The following is a 13290-nucleotide window of genomic DNA, read 5'->3' as shown; positions in this document are numbered from 1 at the left end:
AAACTATTTTCATAGGTTTGAAATGTAATTGTCTTATACAGTTCTATTATTAAAGTTTTTAAAGGAATAGCTAAAATTAAAAATATACTCACCCTGAGGCCACGCAGGATATGTAGCATTACATCACTTGCTCACCAAAACTTCCTCTGAAGTGAATGGGTGCCGTCAGAAATCTGGATAACTGGGGACAGACTTGAGGCAGAAGTGGTTTTATGTTAAAGTAGCTTAATGGATTTCTTTCTCACAAACATGCAGCTTTTCACTTCACTCAAGATGTTTACTGACTCTGACTGTAATCACACCAGGATCTAGTGATGAGCAAGCAACGTAATACACAATTTCACTAAATCTCCTATGATGAAAAAATAAATAATTAAATAAATAAATTAAAAAAAATATATATATATATATATATATTTTTTTTTTTAAATATGTTATATATATTATAAACCGTCCCTTGTTTATATATATATATATATATATATATATATATATATATATATATATATATATATATATATATATATATATTTATTTTATTTTATTTTATTTTTTTGGGTGAACTATTCCTTTAATCGTCCCAATAGTAGTTTACAGTGACATATTTTGGTTTGGATTGCATGCAGTGTACTTATTGCTGCTTCAAACTGTTTTTTTCCCCATCCATTTAAATGCTTTGTTGAATGGAGAAATTGTGGCTGCACATATAATTTCTGAACTCCTATCCCTCAGTTCAGATTGTTGAACCACGTGCTGATCCACCATATCACTCTTGACTGTTGACTTGGTCTCAGATGCTTATAAAGCTAACATAACAAGCATTTGCATTTATATATATATATATATATATATATATATATATATATATATATATATATATATATATATATATATTATTTAATTTTATACAATTTCTAATAGTATAGTAGCTGAGTTTTTTTCTGCAGTATTTTCATTTGTTTGTGCGAGTCCTCACATTATCTCCACTCGGCTGGCTCAGGTCACGTGACGTCACACGGTCTATTCTTCTCCACGCGCTAGCAGGAAGTAGAGGCAAGAGGCTCATACAGGGATCAGCCACCATTTAGCCACGTATTAAGCCTTTATTATTACAGTTTGCCTGGTTTAGCGATATCTGCAACGTATTTATTTGACACCGGTGATTTAAAGCTTGTATTGCTCGTCTTCAACAGATTGTAAATCGTCCTCGTCGGCGGGCAGACAGTTTTGACGTCGGTGCACGTTTACACTATTATTATTTGTGAATCATGTTTTGACGATCGTCATTCTCGCGCGAGCAAAATATAGGAGTAGACGACGTTGAAAGTCTGAATGGTTTCGTATCATTTGCTCGCTTTAACAGTCGGTTGCTATGCATTGCATGCATCTGTGTGTACAGCCATGCAGCGAAGCATGCAACTGTGCTGAGATGTCACATCGCCTTTTCTAACAGATCTCTGTAGTGCATACAGTAGGTATGTTGCAGCCCATACGCCTTTCTCGATTTCTTTTTATTTTTGAAGTCTTATTTTTGTAGTTTTAGTTTGCTGTTTTAACCTTCCACCTGCTTTCTTTGTTCTGCAACACAGTGGTGGGGCAGAATGAGCAGAGACCACATGAAAGATGGTGCTTTCTGAGCCTTACTGGGATCATCACATCCCCCTGCCAAAATTGGGACCCTTGCACTCTCGGCTGGTCACTGCCTTTGTTGCCCTGATCTGTTTCATAAACAGCTATGATGGGGACTTTGTCTTTGATGATTCAGAAGCCATCATCAATAACAAGGTACCACACTTTTGTTTTTTTGGATGTTTATTATGAAAGAAATAGTTGACCTAAAAATCCAAATTCTGACAAGACATGATTTCTGCATATGGTATGCATACAGTTTTTCATACAGCGACAATAGATGGGGACCAAGGGGTGGCCATGGTCACCATTCAATTTCATCAAAAGCAATTTTGACGTTCTGTTTGAGTAAATGATGATTGAATTTCCCTTTCGAGTAAACTGTATATTTCAACATGCATATCGTTGCAAGGGTCAGTTGTGATTTCAACATACGAATCATGTTACTACTTTAGTAAAACAGTTTTTTGTGGTATTTATATACATTGTATTAACAGATTTACTCTCTCTGTCATTTCGTAGGATTTAAATCCTGACAGTCCACTGAGTAACATTTGGAAAAATGACTTTTGGGGAAGTAACTTAAGTAGCAACTCCAGTCACAAATCCTACCGGCCGCTGACTGTCCTGACCTTCAGGTACGTTCGCCACAAAGACAAGAGTCTTTCAATTACTGCTGTGTGACTGATGATTAATAGGTAATAGTCCAACATGCTTATAGTGAATATTGTCAAACCTCTTTGCATGTATTAGGTGTGTGGACTTGTAATTTTATTCTCTGTGGGAAATCAAAAGAGGTCCCCCGAGTGCTTCCTCACCGAATGCTACAATAATTGACATTAAAATTGGATGCATATATTGCCTTTTTTCAAACTCATTTTAGAATTGTCTTTGGCATTTGACTGCAACTGTGAGGAATCTATACAGGGGGCATAATTCATGTCCTGCATGCTGCTAATGAGAATGACATCGTTTTGCATCAGTAATGGCCCGTTATCCCAGCTCAACCATTAAGTTACTCTTTAATGCCGTGATGTCTGTATGCCATCATATCGCTGCTGTTTTATGTTTCATAACTTTTCTGATCATTGCACAAGTCGAAAAGTTAGTTTTAATTTGCGGCTGTTCCTTATTTTCGAAAGGATCAACTACCTCTTGGCTGGTGGACTGCATCCGATTGGCTTCCACGTCCTCAACGTTGCCCTCCACTGTGTTATTTCTGTGTTAATGATCGATGTGTTTGCAATATTAATTGGCGGCCTGGTTCAAGACGGAAGAGGGGTGAAACTCAATCTTCCTCCGAAAGCTTCCTTCCTGGCTGCGCTCTTCTTTGCTGCACATCCAGTTCACACGGAAAGTGTAAGTAGAGTGGGAAGACGTGATTCAGCAGGCTGTCTCTGCCCGGTAAACAATCACCGACTACAATGCTCCATATCACAATGTTCATTGATGTTGCATGAAATATACATTACAAGGCCCGTGGAGAAGAAAGCTTCACGCAGCTGGTGTGCATCACATAGGTGGGCTCTACAGTCAGCCGTGGCTATTAACAGCTACCGAACGCCCGCTCTGCCCTGCCACGGATGCATCCGAGCATGGTAGGGTCTGTCGATGCTCCGGTATCTGCTCTTTAATCAGGTTCAGAGAGACCGGCCCTGGACCTGGAGGGGGTGAGGTTCAGACAGACCACTGACTTGGGCCTACGGGATGAATCAAAGAAGGTGGCCCCAGGACTCCAGCCAGGGCCGACTGCAGTTCTGTAATGAGTGCTGCCTCCTGCCTTCATCGTTAATTTGGCACTGCCAGAAATACAAGCAATTTCACAGACGAAAGGGCGGCAAAGGATGTTTTTATGCTGCTCGTTTTTTTTCCTTTAATGTACAAGCAGGATTTAATTTGTTTAGGTGTAAAATGTGTAGCTGCTGTTAAAAACGATTGCCCTTGGGGTGGATTTCACGGTCGTGACCCGCTTCATGATGGATGACGCTTGATGAGACGGTGTCCTTTAGCTCTTTAAAAGTATTTAGTTGGAGCTGATCTTGTGAATAATCTCTTCTGTTGGCTCTCCGTCTTGTAGGTGGCTGGCGTTGTTGGCAGAGCAGATTTGTTGTGTGCCCTCTTTTTTCAGCTCTCTTTTCTGGTTTACTGCAAAGCGTTTCAAGGTCAGTTGATAAACTAATGCTGTAGACCGATACAGTTATTATTATTCTAAATTTGCATTCATTTACTGCATTTATTAATCCACACTTGCATTGGTTGCTGACTGCTTGGAATCTTTTCAACACTCCAAACAGGAAAAAAAAAACATCTTATCAGTGGTTAAACTGTTAAACTTTTCCACTGTATTGTAGGTCTTCTGAAGTCTTTTAAAAACATTGCGTGTTAAACAGACTAGAATTTAAATTATTCAGACTGGAATAATTTCATTATTCGTTATTCAGTGATAATTTTCCATTCAGTGGACTGATAACTTATGCAGACAGATCATTGAATCACCGAGTTTGTGAATAAACAATAAATCTAACATTTCTGTGAAATGGATCCACCAATTCATTGAAAAGATCATGCCTTATCGATTATATACATGCAGGTTTATAATGAATGAATCCACAGCATGTTAGAATCTCTCTGAATATCTTACTTTATATCAGGCATACGGTTTGATGCAGAGGCTCTTGAATTTCTCTCTGTAGGTGGTGATAAAAAGTTCTCAGTGTTGTGGATATTTGGCAGCATTCTTCTTTGTGCTGTAGCAATGCTGTGCAAGGAGCAAGGCATTACAGTTTTGGTAAATGAAAATACGCGTTCATTTGTAATATGCCGTAAGCATATATTTGTTTAGATTATCTCTCATCTATTTTTTACACTGCAGAGCTTTGGTCATCCATATAATATCTTGTTCTTTTCTTCCGTATGTTAAGGGAGTGAATGCTGCTTATGATATTCTCATGGTTTGTAATGTAAATATCTATGAGCTCGCTCACCAGCTGCTGTTCAGGAGAAAATCAGTTGACGTAAGTGACTTCTTCACAGGGTGTCACTCTTTGGACCCAAACAATCTTTGGATTGATTTATACTTTCTCTTTTCCACCCAGATTGGTGGGTTGGTGAGGAGCGGTTTGCTTATGAGGTTGGCTCTTCTCTTTCTTGGTGGATCCTTTCTTTTGTATGCGAGGTGGCGAATCATGGGAACTGGGCCTCCATCTTTCACTGAGGTGGACAACCCAGCATCCTTTGCTGAAAATGTCATCTTGAGGGTAAGTAGTCATTTCAATTTGGGTTTTTTTATTGGCCCCTTCGCATCTGAATATAAATTTGGCGACTCTAATAAACTGTATACTTTAATAAAATTTTAACAGTAATTTTTACCTCAGACAGACTCCATATATTCCTTAAAGGATCACATTTCTCTCTCTCTCTCTCTCTCTCTCTCTCTCTCTCTCTCTCTCTCTCTCTCTCTCTCTCTCTCTCTCTCTCTCTCTCTCTCTTTTCTCAGATTGTGAACTATAATTACTACTACTCCTTGAATGCCTGGTTGCTGCTGTGTCCCTGGTGGCTGTGTTTTGATTGGTCAATGGGCTGTGTGCCTCTGATTAAATCAGCCACTGATTGGAGGATGGTCTGGCCACTTTTGCTGTGGTGCTGTCTAATAGGCTTGGTGTACCAAGCTCTGTGCTCACAGGACAGCAATAAAAGAAGGTAAGACCAGCAAAACACAACATGCTTTGTCTAGTCATATGGAGTCATATTTAATGGGTTAACCATCTATTATTTAAAGTCATATTTACTTACCCTTATATTATTCCATTCCATCAGTTTTTTTCCCCTGAAACACAAAATACAAAAAGTCTCTTCAGATTCTCATAGTAATGACAACTATACCCAACAGCAACTATTTTCTTGTTTATTACACTAGTTTTAGCCTGTGGTGATAGCCATATATATTAATATCACTTTTTTTTCTTTTTACAATATTGCAATATTTGTTTCATATCAGTATACACAGAGAATTTATATGCAGCCATTACTAATAATACATCAGTGTCACACGATCCTTCAGAAATCACTTTGATATGCTCAAGTTTTGGTGCATAGGAAACCTTTTATTATTAGTATTATTATTATACTTGTTGAAAACATATGTGCTTCTTAAAATTTGTTTAAAAATGACTTTTCATTCATGAATAGAACTTAATTTAATGTGCTCCATCTAAATAAAAGTATACCTTTCCTTAGAAAAAAAAAAAGTGTACGGTTTATTATTCTCTGTGTTTTTAGGACTCTGACATTTGGCCTTGTACTACTGGTGATTCCATTCCTGCCAGCCAGTAATCTGTTCTTCAGGGTGGGTTTTGTGATAGCCGAGCGGGTGCTGTACCTCTCCTCAGCGGGCTACTGCCTCATCCTGGCCTACACTGTGGGCTACTGTAGCTGCCACTGGAAGAAACACAAGGTATGTGGCCGGTTCTACACCAATTTCCCACTTATCACCTCCTAATATTCACCATCAGACCATAATTCACCGTAACTAATGTTCCGTTGAGTTTGTGTTCATGTCTCGTGTCTGTGGGCTGACCGCAGAGGCTGCTGAGAGCGGCCACGTTGACGCTGCTGTGTGTGAACGTGGCTCGCTCTGCACAGCGCAGTCAACAGTGGAGGTCTGAACAGAGTCTCTTCACCAGCGCCCTGTCTGTCTGCCCGCTCAATGCCAAGGTGAGACCGCACACCTCCCCACGCCATGCTGCAATTTAACTCCACTCCATTCGTGAAATCCATTTCAGTATCTTCGGCTTACCCATTAACACACAAAATGCCTTGAGCAAGACATGTAATAAGTGTACCTTGAGTCAGTTTGGATTTGAAGCATCAGCCAAATGACTAAATAAAAACAAACAAAAAGGAAATAAAATATTTCTTCTCAATTGTATTTAGTCCAATTTGCACACCAGTGCACTTCATTAGCTTGATGAGCTCTCTAACTTAATTTTTTCTTGCACAGGTGCATTATAACGTTGGCAAAAACCTTGCTGACAGAGGCAACCAGAGTGCCGCAGTCAAGTACTACAGAGAAGCAGTGAGGTATAAAAAAATAAATAAAATTCACGATTCTGTCATATTCACTTTGGCAGTTCTTCCATCTTTCAGCACTTTAAGCAGTGTGATCTATCGTCTATTATGTCAAATATGAAGTTAGTGTTCACTTTTTGTCTACATGTGTTACAGATTACACCCTAAGTATGTTCATGCCATGAACAATCTTGGGAATATATTAAAAGAAAGAAACGAGTTAAAGGAAGCAGAAGAACTCCTGTCTGCTGCGGTTCATATCCAGTAAGTGAAGATTTTTTTCAAATAGGCCTATATTGTGTGTAGTTGTGTAACCTTTATTCATTTCTACTTTATTTGGATTAGGCCTGATTTTGCTGCAGCTTGGATGAATCTGGGTATTGTGCAGAACAGTCTGAAAAAGTTTTACGAGGCTGAACAGAGCTATCGGAATGCCATTCGATTCAGAAAAAAATACCCAGACTGTTATTACAACTTGGGACGTCTGGTAAGCTCTGTGTTTTCTTTGTAATTTGCATAAAGCATTCAATACATTTAAAGCCTGTTTTCCTACTTATCACATTTCCCCATATTCTACACATCAATTTCAGTAGTATTACAGCATGGATTTTTAATATGTCTAGGATGGTTTTGGTCTTGGGCTATTATGTTCATCCTTCCTGTGTGAGTACAAACCAACATGGTGCAATTTATTATTAATTATGGCAAGAAATTGGCTATTCCGCTCAAAATATTGCCCATTATGATGTGTAATGACATGCTATTTTTGTGTTAATGAACGTTTGATTTCTTTACTCCATGAATTATCAAAGCATTTTTATCAGAGTGTGCAATAGTGATTAATGCTCATGCTTCCGACATGTTTAGCCTTGTTGATTAAACATAAAATGCAAGTCTGAATCTGCATAATTTCCCTGCCCTTCTCCTCCAGAATAAAAAATAAAAAAAACAAAAACTGAATTGTAAGGCATGACGACTTTTTTTTTTTTTTTTTTTTTTTTTGAGAATCTTTGTCCTTGACACACAATGACCCACTGTTTATGATTGGTGCTTGTTTGTTTTACCTCCAGTATGCAGACCTGAACCGCAGTATTGACGCGCTGAATGCCTGGAGGAACGCCACCATGCTGAAGCCTGACCACAGCCTGGCGTGGAACAACATGGTTATATTGCTGGACAACACTGGTAAGGTGTAAACGGGAAGTGATTTTATTAAAAGACTAGTGCATAATGTCCCAAATAGCGTAAAATTTGTGTACAAATAGTTAATACACTTCTCTTATTAGATGTAAAATGCTTGAATCTGATTGGCTAGTTGCTGCATTCCACGGTCAGTTATTTATATGATGACCACTAAACATAGCAGCGTATTATCTCGCTTAGTGCTTTTGAGCATATAGTCAAAAATGAATTCAACTCAATTGAATATTTTATGTTCATTTGCTCTTATATGGAATAATAAGCAAAATAATGTGGTATGAGAAGCAGAATAGCTGACTGTACATTATCTTTAGCATATATCACAGTTCGCAATGCAGTATAGATCTGTATTGTTAGGTTCAGACAGGGGCAGTCATGTATGCTTAAACTGAGTGAGTGTTCTCATTAAACGTGACCTTGACCCTGCCCTTGGGGGTAAACAGATGATCTTGGCCTCCTCCCAAATCTTCCCGCCTTGTCGTTTTCATCTGGTGTCCCAAGTATAGCCGCGGCTCATAGCTGTGTGTGAGATAGAGGGAGAGAGAGGTGTGAACTTCCATTCTGCAGATGCTGAGCGTCAGGTGCACGCTGCCACATGGGGCCATGCTGCATAATTAGTTCACCCTTTACAACAATTAACTCCTGCACCCCATCTTCACCCCCTTATCTCGTCAGAGACCCTACAGGGATGGGTAACTTAGCTTTTTGTTAAATGATCAAATGACCTTTTAATTTTTTTTCTTTGCAAGATATAAAGAGTATATAGTACAACACAATCTGCATTTTGTCATGAATGTCTAATGACTGCCTTTGAAAAAAGTAACGGTGAATGTATATTGCAAATATTTACAGCACATTTTTCTTGCCCAGCCATATAAAAAATTGCATTTTTGAGCTTCGGTTAAAACACACAGTTTAGGTCAGTAAACCATACTTTTATGCATCTGTTTGTAGCTTGTGTTTTTATTATGATGAGAAACATTTTTCAAAAGTTTTCATTCTGACGAGATGTTACAGGATTAATAGAGGATGTCCTTTCTGGGAAATGCCGGCATAAGAACCCAACATGATTAGACCGGAAGAGCAAGAATCAGCAATGCTTGAAATTTATGTATTAAAAGCCTTGTGTGTTGTTTTAAAGCCACTCTTCCCTGCCGTGTGGAGAATGGCGCGATTCCCTGACAGAAGCCGTTTATTCAAACGCGTCTCCCAGGCAGGTTGGCCCTCCCTGGAGAGTCTTGGCACGGTCCATTTTCTTTGCCAAAAAAAAAAACAAAAAAACATTCTGGCACAAGCATCATCCCCCTCTGTATTTATTTCCAGCCTTCCTTGATCCCCAAAACCCCTCCCAAAAATAAGTAAATGATTGCACACAGGAAATTGGAGATGCTTTCTGGTGCTGTTCTTTCTCTATAATATAATAATAACAGAAAATGCATAAAGAAAGTGTGCAAACAAAACATGAGTCATCTTTAGGTTTCAACGGTGAAAAAGAATCCTCAGCAGCTCATGAATTTGTTAAGGGCCAGCCGGTGAGAGAAGATCTATCTGAGTCTGTGGTCAGAGGGAGTTTTGACATCCAGATCAATAAGTCAGTAGCCCTTGTGTTGCCCTCTAATTAGGAAACTAAAAGAATCAGCCATGTGTGGAGTTGAAAAACTCTCTTCTGGAGGCTGCTGACACACCAGAGCAATCCACTCTGCGCAGTCAACAGAAATTACAGAATGACAACTATACGGTTGTCCTTTTGTGACATTTAGAACTAATAATTTACTCCTTAAAAGTTCTTTGTAGGGCTTTTTTTGTCCTTCTTGTTGTTTTTAATCAGTTAATTTTTAAGATAGAAGTAGTTTCAACATAGCTCTAGAGTCTGGCACTGAATGCTATTTAAATGTTCTTTTTTGTTCTATGGAGCTACTGAGGTGTTCATTGTGATTTTTAGGACATCACCGGGGTTCTCGGTGGTTGCTGGGTGGTTACTTGCAGGCTTAAGTGAAGAGTGCACCCCCAAGTCACTATAAAATTCTTGTCCTTTGAATATCGTTTGGGTTTCTCCTTCAGTGTGATAGACTCTATGCATGAACGCTTGCACATTAGCCTTACTTGCCTTCTTAACTTCCAGTGCAGTTCAATATATAGAAACAGTGAGAAAATGAAACCTTGAGGAAGTACCCTTCTATAGGACAAAGCGATATTTCATATTAAAGTTTGTTGAATTTAAGTGTTAATTAGGCTTTAATATAGTATACTAAAATTGTACATTTACTACTGTTAATACTGTTAATATGATATTCTATACTATAATATAGTCTAATTAATTGTGTTTGACAGTTCTTGGACAGAAAAGGTGTGCTATATAAAGAAATACTACACCTGAAGCTTGTGTAGTACTAAGATTACAATAGAATTTTTGTTTGTTTTTTTCAAGCCTATTTTATCCCAGGCCAAGAATCATTAAGTCTTAATTCTTTTTTTAAAAAGTAAAAGCGCAGCAGTTTGAATTACTATTTCAACTTAATGAGTAACAGTAATATTTTGTGTCTTAGCAAAGTAACAGTTCATGTTATATTTCACAATTTGTCTTTTCATTACAGGAAATCTGGCTCAGGCTGAGCTGATTGGAAAGGAAGCATTAAAGATATTGCCAAAAGATCACACCATCATGTTCTCCCTCGCCAATGTCCTTGGGAAACAGGAAAAGTACAAGGTTAATGCAAACTTTTTTCCCATGTAGTGCTACTTTTTCTGTGAAATTGTTACTCAAACTATTTCTTTGATACAGCAGGAACTTTATAATAACCAATGTTCCTTTTTCTCTCAGGAGTCGGAAGGATTCTTTCTTAACGCTCTAAAGATCAACCCAAACGTTGCCAGTTGCCATGGTAATCTTGGTAAGTCTCCCAGAATCCCGCTGGCACTTCAGTATTGTCACAGAAAACAGTTGTGCAAGTTTTGACTCCTGCAATGTTACACGATACAGGCATAAATCGGTGCGACTGAATCAATAAACAGAGCGAAGTGGCTATGATTCTTCTCCCATTCACGGGGGACCAATGCTGAGTTACTGTACAGTCCCTTGATTTAAGTGACGGGACTTTTTTTGTGCTCTTGCAGCTGTCCTTTATCACCGTTGGGGAAAACTAGACTTAGCAAAGCGACACTATGAACTGTCTCTTCGACTGGATCCCAGCGCTCCAGGAACCAAGGAAAACTACAACATGCTAAAACGCAAACTAGAACAGCGGCAAAAGACTGTTGGATAACACTGTTTTTGATAAATGCATGCCACACAAGTCTTTGTACGGTCTCTACATAAGTAAATAAATTAATTCATCTTATTACTTTTCACTTGTCTTTTATGAATGCATACAGATGCTGTAGATGCACAAAGTGCTTCCTTTCTAGCCACATTAGTCTTCTAAGGTCATGACTGTGGTTTCTTAACCGGCTCAAATGAGTTTGTCACGTGTAACTGTAGTCTCAAGACATATGGAACATATCCACTATCTTGACTTTCATCTTTGACCTCATGTTATGTCAGCTGGGCCTCTATTTATTAGTCTGTTACACTTTGTAATTGCAAAATATGTTACTCTTGGCCATCCACCAAGAACGTACCCCACTGTGGACATCGCAACAAATTGCATTTTAAAATGTCGAGTTATCTTGAGTCTCACACACACACCAAAGCCCAGTGGTTTTTGTTAGCGTGTTTGTTTACACGCCTTCCGCGATATCTAACATACGTGTCTCGAGGACCGGATCGTGGCCTTTCGTTCCTCTGAGTCCTCTGTAGTTAATGTCGGAAAGGTGTTTTGCGAGTCTGTGTTCTGATGTGCTGAGGCCGAGGCCGTAGGGTCACCCCAAGTAGGAAGCCAGCAGTCATGACAGCAAAGAAAACAGTGAAGCTCAGAATGGGGGCTTCAAAGGAGGTGGAACGCAGTCCCTAGGGGTATCTCACACATGCTGGCTGCTCTTGAAAGTTAGTGGGCTGAGCGAGGGCTGACCTCGAGACACAACTTCAGTCAACAAGTCTCCTTCTTAGTTTAAAGTGCACCGTGCTTCTATTTTTTCACCTGCTTCCTCCAGCCAACGGGACACTTTTGAAGAATCAGGATCGCAAAGACGGTGCTAAGATGACAGGGTTGTTGGTTCTAACGATACCATCCTCAGATCTGAAATATCAGCCTGAAGTAGTAATATATAGCAACAAAATATAGTAATATATTTGAGCAACAAAAACACTTTTCAATTATTGTGTAACCACTGTCTGCCTGTATTTCATGCCCTTCACACTTCTGAAATTGAACCAACATGGGTGGACTAGTGTCTTTCCATCTTTGCTTGAATTTCACACATGATGTACCAGTAATATTTTCATAGTGTTGCATAGAAGGATTACTGTGTCCACTTTTGTTTTTGCACATTATTGAGTTTAAAATGTGTGTGGAATCTATTGGACCTCTGCATAGCTTCTGAGAAAGTGAACAGTTGTACTAAAACTCACAGATAGGAGGTCAAGGGGTAATAGAAAATACAAAAAAAAAAAAGTTAAAAGCAAAACTACGTGAAAACTATATGGAGAATTAGTTTTCCTTAAAAGTGAGGGTCACTTTAGTTCAGGGGTAGGCAAGTTCGGTCCTGGAGAGCCAGAGTCTTACAGATTTCAGCTCCAATTTAAATTAAAAACAAGCTAATCAATGTCTTCAGGATTATTAAGGCTTACAGTTAAGGGTTGGAGCTGAACTCTGCAGGGCTGCAGCTCTCTAGGACTGCTTTAGTGTAATCAATTTATTTTTTATAATATAATTTTAGTCGGCTAATTGTATTGATTAGAAATTGAAATATTTGATTATTATTGGTCAATCCCAACATGGATAAATATTTTTGTATAGTACAAAGACTTTCCCTGTCACCAATTTCTTAAAATGCACTAGTTTCACATGCATTGTAACACTTTTTTTTTTTTTTTTTTGCTTTTTCTGGGAGGATTTTGCTGTGATTTTGTTTTTGTTTTTTTGTAAACAAAAATTACACTCAGCAAGGTTGCAAAAATACTGTAAACCACATCACATATTTTCTAATATATTTTGAATGTTACATAATCCTCCATAAATCATTCTAATCTGTTCAAATGAATGTTAAAGATTCATTTGAAACTATTTTATAGGAATTTGAATTTTGAATTTTGTAAAACTCAACATTGCAGTCACTTTTGATTAACTTAATGTGTCTTAGATATAATAACTAGGCATTCATTTAAATAATTTTTTTTTACGGTAGTGTATTTGGTTAGTTGCAATATAATAAGACGTGTTTTGATTTACATAGATTTGTAAATAGTGTCCTTTTTGTTGTTTTAATATAATGAATGTTTCAGATAAAAGATCTAGA

The 13290-nt window shown here is 38.2% G+C and overlaps 1 protein-coding gene across 3 annotated transcripts; it reads left to right on the top strand.

Annotated features, from left to right (window-relative positions):
• Window positions 1-1014: 1014 nt before the first annotated feature.
• tmtc4 (transmembrane O-mannosyltransferase targeting cadherins 4) lies at window positions 1015-11234 on the top strand. 3 transcript variants are annotated; one of them, XM_043248276.1, is made up of 18 exons: window positions 1015-1475; window positions 1590-1785; window positions 2152-2267; window positions 2772-2988; window positions 3707-3791; window positions 4323-4417; window positions 4551-4643; window positions 4725-4886; window positions 5126-5328; window positions 5908-6082; window positions 6211-6342; window positions 6629-6708; window positions 6853-6960; window positions 7042-7183; window positions 7767-7881; window positions 10491-10603; window positions 10718-10787; window positions 11011-11234. In XM_043248276.1, exons 2-18 carry the CDS (start codon window positions 1624-1626, stop codon window positions 11157-11159), a joined length of 2217 nt encoding a protein of 738 aa, XP_043104211.1. In that variant the 5' UTR covers window positions 1015-1475; window positions 1590-1623; the 3' UTR covers window positions 11160-11234. The 3 variants fall into 3 exon arrangements, 2 of the variants coding, with proteins under 2 accessions (XP_043104211.1, XP_043104212.1); XR_006251733.1 differs by lacking the exons at window positions 10718-10787; window positions 11011-11234 and adding an exon at window positions 7320-7359; XM_043248277.1 differs by lacking the exon at window positions 6211-6342.
• The last annotated feature ends 2056 nt before the right edge of the window (window positions 11235-13290 follow it).

Source organism: Puntigrus tetrazona, chromosome 9 (genome assembly GCF_018831695.1).
Source record: "Puntigrus tetrazona isolate hp1 chromosome 9, ASM1883169v1, whole genome shotgun sequence".
Taxonomy (NCBI): domain Eukaryota; kingdom Metazoa; phylum Chordata; class Actinopteri; order Cypriniformes; family Cyprinidae; genus Puntigrus; species Puntigrus tetrazona.
Note: the sequence above shows the minus strand (reverse complement) of the source record. Positions and strands in the feature narration are given on the sequence as shown.

What these genes read in the sequence shown, in the direction of transcription:
- tmtc4 (XM_043248276.1), top strand. Translation starts at nt 1,624, where the DNA reads ATGGTGCTTTCTGAGCCTTACTGGGATCATCACATCCCCCTGCCAAAA. An exon ending in TACTACAGAGAAGCAGTGAG is followed by an intron (nt 6,709 to 6,852) that starts GTATAAAAAAAT and finishes CATGTGTTACAG; the next exon opens with ATTACACCCTAAGTATGTTC. An exon ending in TCTGCTGCGGTTCATATCCA is followed by an intron (nt 6,961 to 7,041) that starts GTAAGTGAAGAT and finishes TATTTGGATTAG; the next exon opens with GCCTGATTTTGCTGCAGCTT.